This window comes from Cryptotermes secundus, unplaced genomic scaffold, assembly GCF_002891405.2.
Source record: "Cryptotermes secundus unplaced genomic scaffold, Csec_1.0 scaffold62, whole genome shotgun sequence".
In the NCBI taxonomy this organism is placed as follows: Eukaryota; Metazoa; Arthropoda; class Insecta; order Blattodea; family Kalotermitidae; genus Cryptotermes; species Cryptotermes secundus.
This window is the reverse complement of record NW_019727786.1, coordinates 527,668-549,186: the sequence shown is the minus strand read 5'-3', so window position 1 is coordinate 549,186 and position 21,519 is coordinate 527,668. Positions and strand designations below refer to the sequence as shown.

Here is a 21,519-nt window from a genome sequence, read left to right as displayed (position 1 = left end):
AAAACTGATACTAGTAAAGACATATCGCAAAACCTATGGATGAAACACTACGACAATATTATTGTCTTCTTGAGTGGGAGGCCGCGTGTTATGGTACATGGTAACCATACTTTTTGGCGGAACCCGCTGCCTCTATCTTCAGGGTATTAGTCTTCTATCCTGAAAATTCAGGTAGTGGGTTCCTCCAATATGTTAGTAACTGTGTACGGGACTTCACCGGGTCACATCTCAAAAGATAGCAATCGGCATATAAAGAATTCAGTAGACAAACACAGGCCGTTTTATTGTCCGTGTCGTGAATTAAAAAATCGCATCAAGATTTACATACAACATAAGGACTTCGTGGACCACTCTCGTACTTATATAATCACGCAAGTGACAAATATTCGCAGTTACCTCTGGAGCTAATGCCGTGTGTCCTTGCTTGCGAATAAAACCACTTTACACACCGAAGAAATTTATGGCCTTGGAAACAATAAATGTAACTGAATGAAATTACGTATCTGCTTGTGTTAATGGCAGCATGAAGTGTCCTGCTCATGTGACACAGAGAATGAACAATTGAATAATGGTGCGATTGTGCCGTACTTCCCCCCATTCATGTACATGATTTCACTGAGGCCAGCCTTCCTCTTCGCTCGGTTTCCGGTTGAACACAAGCAGTGTGAGTTGAGAGGGACGCCGAACTGCACCCCAGTCCTTGAAGCCATACAATATCCTATATACTATTTGCTTTTAAACTAATATAACTAAATGCAAGGGATTTTTATTTTAAAAGTAAATAGATTTGTGTGACTGTGGACTGGATTCAGGTGGCTAAGGGGGGCACCCAGAGGCGGGCTTTCTTAAGCTTCGATTTTCATACAGTTTTTGATCAGCTGAATACCTATTAACGTTTCAATACCGGCCTTGCACCATGACGTTAGTTGCTTGGTTTAATGGTTAGTCATTTGGACCAGGCAAGATGCCTCCAACGGTAATATTAGTGACTTTTGTTTTGGAGATGCCCCGTTCGAATCTCGGCCGGAACATAGAGGCATCTTTCAGTAAGCGAGTAAAGACTTCATTACCCGTCTCCTTAACCACTGTTCCCAGGTACACAGTTTATACAACGTTGGATGCAAAATGAGTGTGAAAGATGGGTTTGAACTTGTGGAGAAGGATTTGTTTTAAGGTAGTACGCTCATTTTTTTCAGAAGCCACTGAGGAAAATCATGATAAAACCTCATTCAGGAGACTCGGTGTCGTATTGTGGATTCAAACACATAGATGTATTAGTTCGTCAGATGTTTGTATAGTTTCCTTATGTAGGACTGTTTATGTCGTTTAAGTTAGTAAATTGCTTGATGAAATAGACTTTGAAGAAAGCAGTCTTCTGGGATTTGGCACCGTGTATATGTGGTGCCAAATCCCAGAAGACTGCTTTCTTCATAGTCACCGCCGTGAAAGCCTCAAATCTTACGAAATAGACTTTAATTGTGCTTTGTTCTACATGTAAGTTACATAAAACTGCAGCAATTTGAAAACCACGAAAAACCATCGTCAATTCCCTTTAACGTTTGTGACAGGAGTAAACATCAGTGAAATCTCCGTAGAGCGTTTTTGCCGGTTATCTTCACTCTTCTTACCAAACAATGGTTACGTAATTCATTATAACAAGCATATTTGTTCTTTACAACACGCACTGAGGCCCTCGTCCTTGACCGCTGAACGTTTCTGTCGCCACAAATTTCGCTTCCTTCCACACGATGCCCTATCGCATTGCAGTAGGGTTGATGGGAGATGTTTATGCTAGAAACGCTGATTGGATATCGACAGAATTTGGTATTTGGAATCTACAGTAACATATGAAGACAGCTACCTCTCTGAATGTGACGCCATATAGTGTGGTAGAATGTTACCGACGTTTCGGCGAGTGTGCTGCTCTATCTTTAAGGTTGACCATGGAAGCAGCACATTATTTCAAAACGTCGGTAACGCTCTACCGGATTACACGACGTCATATCCCAGAAGAATGCAATATGCAGGGTCATCAATAATCTCGCTTGCAGTAAGTCATTACGGAAATGCTGTATTGAGTGACATTGGATTAAAAATTCATTCAGTTTAAGAGGTTTAATAAAAAGAGGACATGTTAGATGTATGGCTTTACATGATTCATCCTCTTGGGGCCACTCTCAGAGGCTTGAAAATAAATGAAAATTAGTTCTATGCCTATACATCTTACTCTCAGATTCTTTTGAAGCTGATGTATTGACCAGTGCAGGATTGTGGAACAGAGTCCGAGAATCATTTTATTTGAACAAATGACAAACAACTTTCTTGACAATGTTAAAGGCCAGAGGAACAAAGAAGTTCATCCTATAACTTTTTTTTCTTGCCCTCTAGAAGGATTTTCTGGAATGAAAGCACATAAACTCGCAAGTGAACGTTGAAATTTATGTAATACAACGGGGAAAAAACGAAATGCTAAATACAATAACCAGATGTAGGCTAAATTGAGAGATGTGATATTAGTGGTTAATAAAGTGCATCAAGCCGGTCACGGTAGCCGAGCGGTCTAAGGTATGTACTGTCTTCGCTAGCTTGGAAACCGGGATCGTGGGTTCGAATCCCACTCAGGGCATGGATGTTAGTTTGTGTGTGGGCGTTTTTCTGTGTTTGTGTACAGGTAGAGGCCTTGCGACGAGCTGATCACCCGCCCAAGGAGTCCTACCGAATGTGTAAGATCTAGAAAAACCGAAGTGAACGGAGAAGTTCATGGATGTAGGCCTAGGCCCACTGGAGTTGTAGTGCCAAGGAGAGGAGAGGAGAAAGTGCATTAAATAAATTCTGGAGTGACTATAATTTCGTCAGATATGCCAGGAATTCCTCAACATAAACGGAATCACATGTACATATGAGTGCATGCATTCACATGGGGATGTGCTGTCAGTTTATTAATATAGAGCTCGCACCAGCCAACAATATTTTATTTTCCGTTCTTAAATAATTTCAAAAAAATAATTCTTTGCACATACGTGTTTATTATTTAAATAAATAGATTTAAATAATGCATATGGTCCATATTATGCTATGCACGTTTGTTACGAACTATATGAATGGCTCGGATAATTAATTAAAAATTAACGAGGAGCTATGAAGAGCATTTCCGAGTTCCCTGCAACACATGCTTGTATATGTGGTTGCATATAACACGCCTTACGGCAGCGTGTGACGGCAGTGACCCTCCACAACAAGATTCTCAAAAGCGACCACCAGTGTCTTAAGTAGTACAAAAAGAAATAAACAGATTTAAAATGTTATCGATTTGCATTTCAATACAAGATTTTTTATATTTTCTACATATTTCCAATACACTTAATTACCTAGGTTTTATAAGTCCAATCAAAGTTCAATGCTTATTTCGAGACACCAGCATATTTTTTTTATTGCTAGTGGGGTGGGACTAAGTCCCTTGTACTGCGGCCACTTCTGGCCTATTGTACCAGCCCCAGATGATAGGTGAGGGTGATTGTGGAGCAATTGGTGGAATGAAGATTGGCGGGGGAAACCGAACTACTCGAAGAAAACCTGCCCCACAAATCCCACTTGACCAGACCCGGGATCGAACCCCGACCGCCGTGGTGGGAAGCCAGTGACTAACCGCTTGAGCTATGGCGCGGCCCTTTTTTAAAGTAAATGGCATGCGCAGTTACTATTATGAATTCAACGGTTTTCTTTTGAACGGACGGTGTGACGTGATGTGGTTCTCACTGGAATTCACTCCTAAGGACTTTCCCTCAACGTTCCAAGAAGGCGGATGGCAAACAGTCGGGTCTGATGAAACCATCAACTGACATTTCCTTATTCACAGTATCACTAGGCGTCAACTTCAAGAATCGTGAACTGAATTCTGGCTGTAACTGTTCAAGTTTCCCGTTTCTTCTGCTTGCAATTCATCCAAGCATGTTCCAGATCTGTTCTTTATATTAGACTCGACAGCTACCTTTGCAGTTCATCATTCATTTATTCATTCATTCATCAGTGGCTGTACAGCCCTTTGTTGGGCCCTAGCCTCTTCTTCAGTTGCGTAATGTTTTTCACAGAGACGTTAGGACTCATTGTACGAGTGCGCAGTTCGTCATTAACGATATAATAATTAAAGAAACCACGGCCTGTAACACTCAAGAGAGAGAAAATGTAGTAAAGTTTCGGTGCAAAATCCTGAAGGAAAGAGGCCACTAGGAAGACCTAGACGTATATGGACGGATACTATTAAAGAAATGGGGTAATCATAAAGATACAGGAAAGGAAGTTGTGCAGTAGATTAATCTGACTCAGATGGACTCTTGTGAACACGATAATGAAACTTCGGATTCCATGAAACGCTGGTACCTTAAGAAATTGTAAAAATATTATTAAACATTAGTTATCGAATGTCACGGTCACATGGTTGTAAATCCTGAGTCTTATTATGGGGAAAGTAAAGTTGTCTCTGTGCTGATGTAAGCACCATGTCATCTCGACACCAGATTGATGGGAAATGGTTAGTCTCATGCCTCGTCCGCTTTTTTCCAGGGAAAGAACTTTCAGTACCCACTGATAGAAGGCTGGTTGGCCTTCAGAACCTGTCCGGATGCTACAGAGAAGATAAAAATTTTTATCTGTGCCGGGAATCGAACTCCAACATTTCAATCGTTAAGCGGGTAACTTGCTAAGTTATTAAACTGTATTTTGAATGTCCTGACTTCAATTCGCGACCCATAGATCGACCATCTTGACTGCAGTTTCTCGTGGTAATACTCGAGCCCTCAAGGCAAATGGCAGGATTGTATTTCGATACCAACACGACTACCATTCGACGAAATTCGCACGTGTTCTCTCAGCAGTGTGACTCTAAGATGGATATGTTATACAGGGTGTTTCACGACTTTATGGCATAACTGCAGGAGGTGATTTCCTAGGTCTTTGTGATCAAAAAAGTTCATATAAACATGTGTCCGATTTTGGACGGTTATGTATATGGGAGCAGAGAAAACGCGCTGCCCTTCCAACCTCACATGAATGTATGTCATCAGCAATCCGCGCTCCTAAGCGAGGCGGACTAATTCGTACTGTAAATATCGACCCGTCATTTGTAAGTTCATGGAGCAAAGTCATATTAGTGCACTAGGTACCGGTTGTTGTTCAGATGTTACAGAAATTCGCTGTTGTTTGCTGAACCCGAGAATGAATATCGCTTTTACATAAACCCACCGTATAATCCTATACTGAGTCCGGTCTATCTAGTTCAAATTTTCGCATTCGATCTTTTCTGTCAATTTTAATATCATGTTTCCACTTACGCCAAGCGGTAATTTCCCTTATGTTTGTAACGAAAATTTGTTGCGAATTTCGTGGAATTCACCGCAAGCTACATGTCTAGCCATCTAATCCTTTTTCTTGATCAACATCCTAACAACAATAGGCGAAGAATGCAAGTCACGAAACTCCTCATGTAAAGAGTGGGAGGTTTACATTAAAACGAGACATAGTAATATACTGAGTCGCTGAAGTCTAATTTGCATTTCTTTTTAATTCGCTTAGTGGGGGGTGGAGTCCAACTGGGTCCACACGGCACGGCGGCCTCTGATTGGCCTATTGTAGCCTGCCCCGGGTGATTATGATGATGGAGAATTTGGTGGAATGAAGATTGGCAAGGGAAACCGAAGTACTCGGAGAAAACCCGCCCCAGCGCCACTTTGTCCACCACAAATCCCACTTGACCAGACCCGGGATCGAATCTCGACCGCCGCGGTGGGAAGCCAGCGACTAACCGCTTGAGCTATGGCGCGACCAATTTACATTTTATAAGGTCCATTTCAATGTCATACATCCATGCCTCACAAATGCAGTTTTTCCACAAGGGTCTAAAACAACAACAACAACAACAACAACAACAACAACAACAACAACAACAACAACAGCAGCAGCAGCAGCAACATCCTGAATGAAGTTATCATTTCCATCTTCTGTGCTTAAAAATCATCACGGGCATCGAAAAATCTCGCTTGTGCACAGCGTTCTTAAATCCACGTCACAATCATACCATCAACAGTACACGTTCTTGGCACCCTGTCATTGCCTCTTATGTTTCCCGCATGTCTTTTCCGACAAGGGTTTCTGGCCTCAAATTTATGTTCTTTTTTCATGCATGTTAAGTATCTTGTCCATCTCATCTCTCCTGGTCAATTGACCTTAAATGTACTAGGCGAAAGGCTGAGATTATATAGCCGCTAGTTAGCTACCTCCAAGTAAAGAGAGAATGACTCAAGAACTCTCATTTTAAAATTTAGAATAAATATTTTTTCACTAATATATTTTATCTTGGTACGAAAATAAATTAGGACAGAAAGTAACATACTGATATGTTGGGTTTTTGGACTTTATCCATCGTCCTGGTTTTTAATATAACAAATAAAAACACGACGTTTCGGAAAATGGATCTGTTTCCGTCCTCAGGTGAAGGAAAACACCTATTCAGTTGGGTCCCTTAGAAAGAGCTAGCCTCAATCACTGGACAAACCGATGTCACAAAACATGAAGATTATAAAAACCTGAGACCAGGCTAAGTCCATGAGAGCTAATAAGAAAAATATTCATAACAAATTGTAGCAAGCACTTACAAGCGTGGAACCAGGATAGATAGCTCTTATTAGCTCTCATGGACTTAGCCTGGTCTCAGGTTTTTATAATCTTCATGTTTTGTGACATCGGTTTGTCCAGTGATTGAGGCTAGCTCTTTCTAAGGGACCCAACTGAATAGGTGTTTTCCTTCACCTGAGGACGGAAACAGATCCAGTGTGTTTTTATTTGTTATCTTAAAAACCAGGACGATGGATAAAGTCCAAAAACCCAACATATCAGTGTGTTATACACCATCGTCAGAATCCTATAGTAACTACTTAGAAAATAACATGTTAATTGCAATATTGGAACGGAAGTTGAAACGCAATTTAGCGAGACTCGGGATGCGGAGACAAACAGAGTGCAGAGGGAAAGCTACAAGAGATGTGCTACTACTTCATCAGTGCTGAAACGCTAGATTTGAGAACTTATTTAACACTCAAGAAACAGTTGAATTATCATTAAGATATTTCAAAATATAATTAAATTGAGAGGACAGTTATAACAGACTTTCCTGAGACAGTAAATATAGATTCAGGTAGAAACAACAGTAATGTTCTTAACAGGATGCGGTGGGAACGTGAAGTGTATCATACAGGTTTTGTTGTGGAGTCTACCTCATATTAGCCCGGGTCCTTCAGCGATGGTCACTCTCTGGTCAGTAATCACCTAACTGTCAGTATGATATTTAGCATATCGGGTGACAAAAAGAACGAATTTCTCCAAGAAAGAATTGTAAAAATGAACGGATATGGAATTATACGCTTTTCGTAGAGCAATCTGTGTACATAAAGAATGATACGTTACAAAGAAAAATACTTTCCAGGTTGAATTTAAAAAACGACATTTTATTTATAATTCAACCGCATATTTTTGATCTTAATCTGAGGTTAATAATATCCCCGCTTTCCTGTATTACAGCTTGAGCCCCCTTTTTGACTGGTGTGTGGCTGACCGTATGATATCTTGTGAAATGAGAGGCTGCCCATTTTCAATTCTTTGTTGCCTTTATTCTGCGGACTGAGAGCCTGTAATGATTCTTTTCGGTTTTTTACACTAGTTGTTTGTGTCATTTCCAAAAATATAATTATCGACTCAAATCTGTAGAATTCTGTGGCAATTCTGTGGTTCGAACCATTCCAACTCCAGCGTGAACAGACACTTTGAAAAAACGGGTAGGCGTAATATGGTTACAAAAATATCTGTTTAACATTCGGATTGTAAAGCATTTATCTCTGCAATGAATCAAGTGGATAAATACTGCGGGGTATTCTACACAGTTCCACGAACTTCATTGAAATTGAAACTGAATATTTATCTCTGCAATGAATCAAGTGGATAAATACTGCGGGGTATTCTACACAGTTCCACGAACTTCATTGAAATTGAAACTGAATATTTATCTCTGCAATGAATCAAGTGGATAAATACTGCGGGGTATTCTACACAGTTCCACGAACTTCATTGAAATTGAAACTGAATATTTATCTCTGTAATGAATCAAGTGGATAAATACTGCGGGGTATTCTACACAGTTCCACGAACTTCATTGAAATTGAAACTGAATATTTATCTCTGTAATGAATCAAGTGGATAAATACTGCGGGGTATTCTACACAGTTCCACGAACTTCATTGAAATTGAAACTGAATATTTATCTCTGCAATGAATCACGTGGATAAATACTGCGGGGTATTCTACACAGTTCCACGAACTTCATTGAAATTGAAACTGAATATTTATCTCTGCAATGAATCACGTGGATAAATACTGCGGGGTATTCTACACAGTTCCACGAACTTCATTGAAATTGAAACTGAATATTTATCTCTGCAATGAATCACGTGGATAAATACTGCGGGGTATTCTACACAGTTCCACGAACTTCATTGAAATTGAAACTGAATATTTATCTCTGCAATGAATCACGTGGATAAATACTGCGGGGTATTCTACACAGTTCCACGAACTTCATTGAAATTGAAACTGAATATTTATCTCTGCAATGAATCACGTGGATAAATACTGCCGGTGTATTCTACACAGCTCCATGAGCTTCATTGAAATCTGTTTCTTTTTAAAAGCTATATTTCTTGCGCAATTCTGTATATGATTTCAATGGGCGGGAGACAGTGAAAATACTCTATAAACAACGTAACCAATCACTTACCGATATTCACTGTCTTCTGTTCTCTTTCACTTGGCCAGGTCTAACAAAATCTCTTGCTGGCTCGCAAATAACAAGCCTGTTACATGATGCAATCCTTCAGTGACTATGCAGCCTCATGCTAGACCTACCATTATGCCCTTCTATATACTTATATTCAAGGTCGCCACAGTAACAGCCTTCATAAAATAGTATTCGGTGGCACTGGAGCGACCCGAATATTCTGCCATGCTGTTGAGTGAGGGGAAGTCCCCATACCGCCCATCTGATTGCCTAATCAGTTGTCAGAATTCCTGTGACGTCCGTCACACCAATGCCCCCTTCTCCTACCACAACTCAGTCGTCAAGAGCGTCAAGAGACTCTTCATGGGCCGCGCGGCAGTACAGGCGAATTAACAGACCTGCACCGGCAGGCAAGCACGGCAGTACATTTTACAAATGTTTTCTTCATTTTTTTCATAAATTAAAATTAATTTCTGGTAATCTTTTGTTCTTATAGTGACCATCATTAAACTAAACACATTAGGCAATAATATAAATAACACAGTTTAAAGGATTACGACATCAAAGATTTTTTTTTCGCTGTCTAAAAAATGTCGTGTTATTATGATGAAGTCCTGAGAAAGTCGATGATTCTAACTGGAGAGGGAGAGAAAATGTAGGGTTGCGCCGTCCTCGAATGTGATGTAACATTCCCACACAACTACACTGCCTATTTGCAAATGTAAACACGTGACGACTATCTTTAGGTATTGATGCTCTTCTGTAGGTATTGCACGTGTCAGTCAAGTGACTAGATGAACGGGATTCGATAACCAGTATGAGTAATATCTGCCTCTTCGATGCAAAGTCCAGATAGGGCCTGGCACCCACCCAATTCCTGTCCATTGGGTTCTGAAGGCAGCTTCCTCGAAGGTTATTTGAAGGTTCTAAAACATATCTGTGCAATGCTATTTTTGTCACATTTAGAAGCATTTTCTTAATAAGCGACCACGCACGTAGTTGAGTTTCCTCTGTATCTGATGTTATATTTTACCGTGATATATTTTCAAACATATTTTAATGGTCATTTTCTAAAATACCGTTTTAAAGTGACCATGAAGTTATAATTATTAAATGTGTTTAATAAGAAACTTTCTGTAAAAAGGGACAATAGTCGTATTAAGGTACATTTTTCTAATCAACTGTGAACTCTGAAGTTTTGAAATTTGGTACACAAGTTTTTATTGGGTTTCTGCATCTATTGACCTTTTCTCGTGGTTATATAATTGGAAGGAGGTTTTCATAATGTTTCTTCTAAATATAAAAGTTTTCAACATTTCGACAGAAAAATATTTAGTGCCGACAAGATTTCATATGTCAGACGTGTAAAGGCAAGTCAGTATCATCACAAATAACAACAATAAGAGGGCTATTCGGAAAGTAAATAAGGGAATAAGTTTTTATATGCCCCTGTTAAAGTGGTCTACAGCCTGTTTGCTCAGTCATGTTTTGATACCTTTCATCAACTCATTATTGTTGAAGCGCTGTGATCGCAACCAGTTCCTCAGGTAAGTAAACAGGTAGTCTCTCGGAGCTAGATCAGGACTGTAGGGAAGATAGTCAAACAATTCCCAGTTGAAATGCTCCGGCAATGCTCGAGCGCGAGCAGCTATATGCGGACGCGCATTGTCATGGAGGAGTACTACACCGGTTGTCACAATTCAAAGCCTTTTCTTCTGAATGACCATACGTATTTGTTTTAGTGCTTCACAATACAAAACCTGGCTAAGCTCACAGACGGTACACTTATTTGACATAGGCATACAAAAACTTATTCACCGACACAACTGACTCAATTTCGGTGGCGACTACGTACGATTTTTTTGTGTATAATAATTTCTTTTCTCACTGCTTCTTTTGTCAACAGCTCACCGGAGGTTACTTTCCGAATATCCCTTGCAAATTTAATGCATTTATAATGTATAGTTTCCGAGAAAAAGACACATATCTATAAAACCATTTGCGGGAAGTGGTCGAGAAGCTAAAACGCTACCTTAATTCAAAGAAAAACAAATGAAGGCAAAATCACGCCAATTAACAGTGCTAACATTATGGAAATTTCTCTAACCAATGCAGAAATTCCTTTGGGGCCCTAGAATATATATAATATCCAATTTTCGTGACCACAAAATGTAACTGAAATGGGGGCGTGCCGCCAGCTGTCATTTTGAATTTAATTAAATCGGCTTTCAATGCCGTTGTGTGAGGTTTTAGTAGAAATTACCGTATTTACGCATGTATAGGCCGCGTGCGTGTATAGGCCGCAGCACAATTTTCAGACAGAAATTATAGAAAAAATAATTTTCTTGGAATATTATTTCAGGAGTAGAACACCCTGTATTACTAATTATGAATATAATTTTTTTTTAATGAAGTGTGATTTCGAATATAAGCCGCGCCCCAGTTTTCCTCTTGAATTTTTTGGCAAAAAATGTGCGGCCTGTACATGCGTAAATACGGTAATATTTTCACATGTTTATGGCTCCGAGACTAAAACTGACGCGTTTTGGACTGGATGATTGGATTTAACACCTTCTTTACAACCTCTTTTAATCAGTCAGTTACAAAGACTGACAATAAATGACTTCCCAGGACTCGCTCCATTCTGACTGGACTATGTCCTATACTACGACTGACTCGGTTCTGATTTACGAATGCCTTCGTGCTTATCTGAACGGCCGCTTATATAGCATAGCGGTATCCTAAGAACTTTTGTTGCTTGCTCGTATCCATGAACACGCATGTTGATTGCACAGCAACGAGCTGGTTTCCAAGAGATTATATATCACAATATTATATTATCATAAATAAAGACTGTTGACTACCAAAATTAACAAAAATAAAACAACACAAACGTGATATTTTTTTTTTTTTTACTCAAACCATTTTACCACCTCCCTTTAAGGATGCTTGGAGTTTTACTTCCAATTTAAGGCCCTGCTGGCAAGAAACTTAGACGCAAGAAATTTATTTTTACCAAATGAATTAACACTAGACAAGGGAAATGTTATGTTCGTAAATATTAAATGTCCATTCTAGTGTGTGTAACATGCTGTACTTCCGTTCCTCCATTGAATTTACTTTTCTGCGTTACATGTATGTTTGCTCTCTATGACTAACAAAATACTACTATACAAAGCTATATTGAAACCTATTTGGTCCTATGGTCTTGAACTTTGGGGATGGGCAAAGCCGTCGACAATCAATCTTTTCCAGAGATTCCAATTAAAAACACTAAGGGCAATTGCAGACGCGCCATTGTATGTGAGCAACCTTACACTCCATAACGACCTAAAGATACCCTTCGTCAGAAATGAAATACTAAGAATGGGTGAAAGGTACAAAAACCATGACAACGGTTCAGTGAGGAGAAGACTGAACAGAACATGCCCCCAAGATATCATCAATCAATGAAATAGACTACATGTATAATAATAATAATGAAATAATAAATAATAATAATCTTTACAGTTCCAAACTCAGCACACTAAGAAACGACTTTGTTTGCAGGTGTGGTGCCAGTGGACCGCCAGACAGAGCGACGTACCCTCTCGTGCCAAACAGGGTTAGAGCTGCTTCACTATTTTCTGCAGACTTACATGAGGAATATGCAAGCGTCACAGCAGACACAGGATTATAAAAAGAATGAAGCTGAAATCCTAGTACCTCCATGGGCAGAATTAAGTCCTCGGGCACTGCTGGACAGCATGAACACGACGCGGTTACGACGCACTGTTATTTCCACGGCGCACATCTTGGAAGAGAGCGCTAGTGAACAAAGTGGTGACGAGGACAGTGGTCAGGTGAAACACATCACCATCAGCCTAGGCGACTGTGAGTGTCGGTCTGACAGTTCTTCGCATTCTCCCGTATCGTGGTCTCATAATTCCGATAGCGCCGTGTGATTCGGCAAAATAACGCTCATCGCACACGAAATTATGATAAATTTAGGTACAAAATGGCATATTTCTGTAGTCATGACTCCCACCTCGCATTTGGAAGGATCAGCAACCTGGCCCTAAATTGGCTGAGGTGTTTATGATTTTCCTCGGACAATCGCAATAAAATAGGCTTAAATAGGCCCAACAGCTTCATTGCACGTCCTTCTAAACTGAAAATACATTATCATCCTCTCGTATCTCTTTTCATTATTGTATCAGGTGGCGGGAAAAATGCGGTGTTTCTTAATTGCAAAAATTAACGGTTTCACGGGTCTTAACGAAAGCATGTAAGTTGTGTAGATAATTGTTTCTCGACCGATGGGAATTGAAGGACAGCCGGGTTGATTCCGAGGTCTGAAATATAAGAACTTGTATTAATGTTTAAAAGAATACTAAAATTTACATGATTGTAAAATTACACTTATTGGAAAAAAAGGAACATTATTTTTGCTACAGAGGGACTGCAGTTCAACAACAAAATTGCTGGTGGGATGCAAGACACAGAAGGTTGAGAACCAGTGAACAGAACATGAAGTACGTTTACAAGAAATTTATTCAGTTCGGTTATTTCCTTATGCAAATAAAAGATAATCATTTCAATATTAAGTGTAAAAATAGATTTTATTTACGACTAAATTATTTTCTCACTAAAATTGATATTGAATAGTGTCCTCGCTTTCTTCTGCTAGGTCTTGCGTTAGGCGATGGCTGATCAAATGTTATTTTGAGATCATATATTTTCAATTTTCACTGCTGTAATTCTAGGGACTAATATGATACTCTCTGGTTTCTGTCCACTATCCGTTCAATTTCATTCTGTCAGGGTAATTTGACGTAATTAAATCTGGAAAACTTGGTAAGAATTTTGTGAATCTGGCAAATTAAAATGCAGTATTATTTGACACTTCCCAAAGAGGGGTAATGTGAATGTAAAAACGCACACTTTTAACATTCGAAATGGAAAATAGTTTTAGGCATAACAAAATAAATCTAATTGAATAGATTTGATCGTAGTTGCACATAACCGCAGTACTGTAATCACTCCGTTCCCGGGCAGGCAGGTATGTCAATTCGGCCTCAATTGCATTCGCTGATTCTTTTTGAACGCCCAGTGAACAGCAGCCAGCCAAATTAGAAGCTGCAAGTGTTTACATTGCCTCTTGTCCATTCGACTCTGTTCTGCAGAAACTGCTAAGTGGATACCCACGTGACAATATCTGAAAGAGCTAAGTATCCGGATGTTTACACAGGCGATTTAGTTGTGTGGTAATGATCGAATTGGGCGCAAGGGCCTTTCTACTGCAGTAGAATCGAAACGCTCGCAGATTAATCACGTCGAAATACGGTTTCACTTTTCAGATGTGTCATGCGATCAACCAATGTAAACGTGCCCAAGTGACAATGAGTGCGTTGCTTGGCTGGAGCTTTTCGGTTGTGGTCGAGACAGGGGCCGAATTATTTTAGAGTTTTATTCTTGTCATGAAACACCATGGTGGGCACCATTGTATGCATTCTTTCAGTTCTCCATAATGAGCATACCTCGGGTCTATGTAATTCGTCTCTCTCACCCCAGGTGCGAGGAACATGCTGCCCCGGATTTCGTAAAGTGGGTGTCATATTCTTTAACGATATTGTTTTTACAAATGTCGTTATATTGACTATTTTTTATTTCGTAGCCTCCTCGACTTGTACTGCGTTAAATCACATTTTCATCATAACGACATTCGTTAAAGTGGAATATTTTTATGAGATAGCAGTAAATTAGTAGGGTCCAAAACAAGTCGTTTTACTGACTCTTTCCTTAAAAAGATATTTTACTGTACCAATCACGCTCACCCCCACTTGTTCTTCCAATTCTGAACAAAAATAATATCCATTCTATGCAAATATTATCACTCTATCACTTTTTTTGGCCTCTTTTTCAGTATACTGCAGAATTCCACTGTTACTCCTCATGGTACCACAAACTCTTGTTCTTCTGTCAAAGAAACTTTCATAAAATTTTACATTGCTGTAAAATTTGCTCAGTTGGTATAATGTCGGGCTAGATGGCCAATGAATTGGGGTTCACTTCTCAGCAGGTAAAAAAATATAGGTAGAGTTATTCCTGTAACATGCCATGGAGGACCAACGGGTTGTGAGACATTGAGGCTCCCACATTTTCTAGACAATCGGTTTACATATGGCCGTTAAATTTGTAACAAAGTTTTAAATGCCAGTACAAAGGTCAGACCACAGTAATAAACACTTACACAGAGTGGGAATGATCTTTCAGCAATTGCACTGGTAAGCTTTTCAGGTAAACATACTTACATTGGCATTTTATGAATATGAAATTTTTAGGTACACTGTATCAACTAAGAACATAATTAAGTATCAAATGATATGTAATATTATCATGGTGGTCTGGGGGGGGCATGTGGAGCAAATCAATATGAGGTGTTTCACAGTAGCATCTTGACACTCTCCTAGATCGGCTGGGATAAACAAATGAATCTCATGCTATCCTCTCATTTGGTTATGACATTTTAGTGAATGCACACATTGAGACTCAGAAAATCTCATCTGTGACAACTACTACGTTACTTCAGAGTTTTCTAAGGTTTCCATTTGGTGTGAGTGCATACAAGCACACAGACATATAGAAATTGGGTATTATACATATAGGGTTTTCCTAAAAGAATGGTGGGATTTCATTGCCGTATATCTCCGTCAGTTTTTGCTGATGAAAAGCAAAACGTATATGGATTCATAACATGGCTCTCAAATTTTCATTTTGTATATCACACTCTTTCCTAGTTCCATTTCCAACAGTTAGGCAAACAATGGACTGGACGTGCTGCAGGTGAAGATGCCCCTTTTCTCCAGTGGCCACCCCGGTCCCCAGGCATAACTCCATGTGATTTCTTCTTGGGGGGTACGTGAAGGACGTGGTTTATGTACCCCCATTGCCCCAATCACTCCAGGATCTCCGAAACAATCAATCATGCTGTGGAGACAATCACACCTGAAATGCTGCAGCGGGTGTGGCAGGAATTCGACTATCGCATTGATGGGTGCTGGGTAACGAAAGGTGCACACATAGAGGCACTTTGATGGATGCACATAAAATTTGGACAGTTAAGCTTCCGATTGACGCATGTTATGATTGTACACTGTAAGAAATACGAAATATATACGTATCTGAAACCCCACCATTCTTTTAGGAACAGCCAGTATAAATTGTTGAGAAACAGATTTCAAGTAAGTCTAAGAGTCTTTAAGGTTTTTTATTGATTTCTTGGCTTAACTTCAAGCTGACAGGCTAATAATTATAGAGGTACTGTAAATCTTCACTCAAATACCTCGACCAGAAAGTAGCATATGGTTATTAGCAGAGAATCTGCAGGTGCTCATAATCAAGATATTAGTTAACTGTTCATCTGCTGATTTTGATGGTCCCAGTGTCGGATATGACACTTAAAATTGAAGTTGTCTCTGTGTTTAAATATCACACCATGGACACACGGGGAGAATGAAGTAAAACTCCATGTATTCTTAACCATGGCACTAGATGGACCTGAACAGAACCTGGTACCTACAGAGCTGCAGGTTGGTTGGACCCCAGAGCCAGAACAGACATAGTAGCAAAGATAAAAGTCCCTGGATCTGCCATGAATTTAAGTCTGGTTGTTGAGCCTACAGCCAGTCACTTTACTGAGCTGCCAACTCTTTAAACCAGTACATTTTAATTCTGTTCTCATTAGAATAAATTTTCTATTTATATTAATAAACATTATGAAATTAAAATATATAATAATAAACTAAATATCTGATTAAGCAATAGGGCTTAAACAGTAGTTGGACTCAGCTGTAGCATCAACACTACATACACGCTACAATTTGAAGTTATGGTACTGTAGCGAAGTAGAACCAAAGAACTAAGTATGGCTATTTATTTTTAAGCTAATTAAACAGCCATTATGATCAATAGAGGACATATGTATCACTGCAATTTAGTAAGTGATCAATGTAAAAATAAAAACAGAATATCAATTCATTTTATTAGTTTTAGTCACAAAGAAACATTACCAAAGAACACACACTGTACCCTTTTCCCAAGTATTGCTCAGTATTCTATGAGTGTATATATAAGTTAATGCATCTTGTCAATGTCCTTTTGTATTACATTTATATAAAACTACTTCATGAATTCTATCAATAACAGATATGAATTTATAAAGCTGTGTAGCTATAAAAGACTTTACATGAGTGTAACTGGCATGAATAAATGATTTGATCGATGAGGACAATATTAATTACTTAGCTGTAACATAAGCCAGTACTGGTTCACCCCTGGAATACCAAGACTCCTTTCTTTCTTCCATTTTATATTTTGGTGTGTTATTTTACATCAGTGTCAGCAGCTAGACTACATTCTGCCGAACAGTAGGATGACGGGTGAATAATGAATTGGAAGGAAGAAGGAGATCAGGGCCTAATTAAGGTACTACCCCAGCATTTGCATGGATGGGCTGAGGAACACCACAGCGAACAGTCACCATAGTCTGAGTATCAGGCCCTCCTGAATACAAGTCTAGAGCATTACAATATCCACAAGGTATTAGCATATATTACGGAATTTCTGTTTATTGCAAAATATTATGCATCCTAGAATAGTGATACCATTTGTAACACACACATGTCAAACCACAAGGTTCCATTTATTCATGGCAATAAGAATGTAGGTTGCTAAGGCTGTTATGTCAGATTATCATTATCATTCCTGCCAGATGTGTAAAAATGGTATTATTTATGCATCTTCCTTTGCACTGCACTTTAAACCCTTAATTTTAGCCTTTTAATTTTAGAAAAGAAAAACTGCTCCTACCTAACTAAATAAATTCCTCTCAACACCCACAAATTAAACTGCACAGTTAAAAAAAAACACACACACACACACTGAAGTGTCACAGGCTTTCCACACAAACAGAAACTTCAGTCCTTATTAAACAAAGACCAGAGTTTTTAGTATCATCTTATGACTGTGTTGTTTACTAAGTATGACTCAAAACTTTGAAAATATCCACTTAGATAGAATTGACATATTCGCTGTCAATGTCATTGATTCCTTCTTCTGTGAATTATCCAATGAATCATTGATCAAGGCAAGCAGGCAGGCAGGCAGGCAGGCAGGCAGGCAGGCAGGCAGGCCTCTCCAAGGCAATACTGAATTTTGTGAGCAGCATCAGCTGTGACACTCTGTAGCAAAAATATCCATTGAGCTATATCACAAGACTGCCAAAGGGATGGGGCAGATATGAATAGCACAATTAGATCTCACAGATTAGCTGAAACTGAAGATTCAGATCTACTCACTGGTGGAACCTGGCTAGCCTTCATCACATTCTGCTGTGAAGGTGCTTGTATGCTCCCCTGCCTTCTCTGAACTTGTGGATGCTAAACAGTTTTACCACCGATCCCAGCACTATGTACTTTACAGATTCTACAAGCACAAATTTCTCTAACTCTTGCACCATACCATACCTCAACTGATCAGAAGCATTCTCTTCATTGGTGTCACATTCTGTAATGCTACATAACCTTCAACAGGGGTGCTTGCTTCACTGAGACCTCAGCTGTCACATGTGCAAAATATCTAAGCGCCAACAAGACTTATACTGTACATCCCAACCTTCTTGGGATGAGGTGCAGGAACCCCCACAACATGGAAAAGGCAGGACCAACACACACAATCTTCTCCTGCACTGGATTATGGTTTTTATGGCAGATTACTACTTCCTCCAGCATTTCTTTGCTGCACAGCTAAAGCCATAACAAACATAACACATATACCACAACTTTGTGCTTCACTTAATAAAAATATATATTGTATAATCTTAAAACTACTTACATATCATTTTAAAGTACATGTAACCAACCTCCTTTTATGACACTAACCTCTGAAGATGGTCCTATGGTACTGAAACATGTAAGGCAATTACATTAACTCGGGTTTTTAGTAAAGCTTGTTACACTTGATGGTTGTATTATTCCTTAACAATTAATACACAGCATAACAATCAACATGTCTCATTTTAAAATGACCTCATTACATCACTTATATTGGATGTGAAGAGCTTGATTGTGTCTTGGCTAGGTGCCTGTGTTGCGAGCAGTGTCACAAGGCTCCAAGTTGTACAGAGTTCTTCCAAATTCAGAGGAGTAAGCCCAACCTCAGACTTCAGCATTTCAACATCACTTGAGCTTAGGCTTATTATGTCACTCTACTCGTGCACTCAAGCTGCTTGAGCACGTGTCACATTCCTACTAAATGAAGCCTCATTCCACTCACTCTGACCCTGAAGAAGGAGGAAGCATGTTCCTTCCAAAACACAGTGTCACAGCTGTCAAATTGTCTCTCTCTTCTTTAAAAGGACAAGAAAATTACTTCCTCCTGAGAAGAGAACTCTTCCGCCTGGCCCTTAAAAGGGCTGTTTTCTCAGTTCCTGTCCAGAGTGGCCCTTAAAAAGGTTCTTTCCCATAATTAACCACTCATTTTCACCTGGACAAGACCCTATCTCTCCTCCCCTTCTCATGCTTCTGAGTGACTGCAATCCATGGCACCTTGTCTCTATAACTAATCACATCCTTAATCTACTCATTTTAACCTTACATGTTGAACCAACATGTCGTTCTGAAACTTTGGCATATACCTTCAAGATTACAAGTTTTCATAAACCAGAAGACCACAATCTGAATATTCACCAGTGTGAAAACCTCAAACCTCACATGGGTTAGTTCTGTCTGTGTTCTTTTAATCATCTTTTCATGCTGTAGACTGAAATAGTTTTGCTAAAGATACATTTTGTGTTACAGTATATCAGCATTACAATACTTTTTTTCAGCTGTCAGTCCCATGAGAACAATTTTAGACAACCCACACAGAAGTGGAATCAGTGAATGAAGATGATGATGATGATGATGATAACTATGGTGCAGTTACTCTTTTACTGAGGAACGTATGTGTTTTGATCATATTTTCAGAATCACCCCTACACTTTTTAAACTATGACATGAATACTGTAGCATTTGTCTTGTAGCAATTGCTTAGATGTAATCACGAGGGGTATAGTATTATACAATAAATTAGAGTATATGAAGGGTATTAATTTCAACATGCTAGAGCAGGAACCTCATACAAAGGCAGATAAGGGAGATATGCCATTGCAAAGAATTCTGTCACATGTTCTGAAACCTTGTTTTGTGGAGGACGGGTAAGGGGGTGGCGGACTGAAAATGTAAGAAGTAAGTAAAAGCAAGTTCTCCAGAAACAAGTGAGGGAAATCATGTGCAATGTTTACCATGATGTAATGTCTGAGGGAAAGAAATGAGATGATGGGACTTGTATGGTAGTTAACAATGTTGCCAAGGGTTAAGAGCAGACAGCGTAGGCTTGTGGTAGTTAACAATGTTGCCAAGGGTTAAGAGCAGACAGCGTAGGCTTGTGGTAGTTAACAATGTTGCCAAGGGTTAAGAGCAGACAGCGTAGGCTTGTGGTAGTTAACAATGTTGCCAAGGGTTAAGAGCAGACAGCGTAGGCTTGTGGTATTGAAATTCAGGGTTTCAAACGAATAATGAGCAACGCAAATTTTTTAATCAGTAAGTTTGGGAGTCACCTTTCATTCACCATGCAAGCATTGCCAACACAAAATACTGACTAAATTAAATGATTCTGATAAAAATGTGCTGTAGCACATAATTTTCTGTATGTATGGAAAGGGAGAATTTCTCACAGGAAAAAGACTGAATATAGAAATAAAAGAAATTGCAGAATCTGATGGTAGCAAACAATCAATACTAAGACTTTTGAAGAAACTGGACTTCAGACATAAGAGGCAGAATGATGGAAGGAAATTTCTAATAGTACAGAGTTATAACTGTAGTTGCAGTATCAGTGTTTCTTCATAAAATGCAGAAAGCCAAACAAAGTTGCAGAGCTTGCATTTATTACTTGGATGAAACATGGGTCAACCAGAACCATACCAGAGAGAGGAGCTGGAAGATGAGTGATAGTTCAGTTGGCCTAAGCGTTCCTGTCAGTAAAGGTGGTCGACTTCCTGTATTCAGCTGGTTCAGCTGCCACAGGATTCATTCCAGAGAGAAATCTTTTGCTCTAATTCAAAGGGCGTGACATATTACCATAATGAAATGACTTATGTGACGTTTAAAGGGTCGTTTGAAGAACACTTTCTCCTGAGTATTTTATCATGATGCATAAAGTCAGTATCTGCTCAGTTATGATGGAAAAGTCTCCAGGCAAAGATATGAAGAAAGCTGGCATAATTTCACAGTTATTCAACAGAAACATACCACACACAGCTTCATAAATAAATGCAGAGTTACTATAGTGCGTTAAAGTGTACAAGCCACAGCATCCCTGTCCAACGCGGCGCCCGTGGTATATTTTTCTGGCACCCTCCGTAACCACATATAATTGAGCCGATTTTTAATATTAATTCAAATTGTAAGACAAGAGACATTTTTGAACGTCTGAGTACTGTTAAATATTTTCGAAAAATTTTATTATTATTATTATTATTATTGTTGTTGTTGTTATTATTATTATTATTATTATTATTAGTAGTAGTAGTAGTAGTAGTAGTAGTAATAGCAGTAGTAGCAGTAGTAGTAGAAGTTCTAGTAGTAGTAGTGTGTGGTGGTGCCCGCACCTCCATAGGC

At 39.1% G+C, this 21,519-nt stretch overlaps 2 protein-coding genes across 2 annotated transcripts in view; one reads left to right on the top strand and one right to left on the bottom strand.

The window, feature by feature from the left end:
- LOC111864911 overlaps positions 1–9,040 on the bottom strand; it is a 34,524-nt gene extending 25,484 nt beyond the window's left edge. Inside the window, exon 1 of the mRNA XM_023852522.2 lies at positions 8,819–9,040. The gene's annotated coding sequence lies outside the window, so the exon portion shown is untranslated. The remainder of the gene's footprint in view (positions 1–8,818) is intronic.
- The window catches only part of LOC111864910 (metabotropic glutamate receptor 1), a 228,313-nt gene extending 210,573 nt beyond the window's left edge, over positions 1–17,740 (top strand). Inside the window, exon 14 of the mRNA XM_023852521.2 lies at positions 12,368–17,740. Coding sequence (XP_023708289.1) covers positions 12,368–12,762 — 395 coding nt within the window. The 3' untranslated portion in view covers positions 12,763–17,740. The remainder of the gene's footprint in view (positions 1–12,367) is intronic.
- The last annotated feature ends 3,779 nt before the right edge of the window (positions 17,741–21,519 follow it).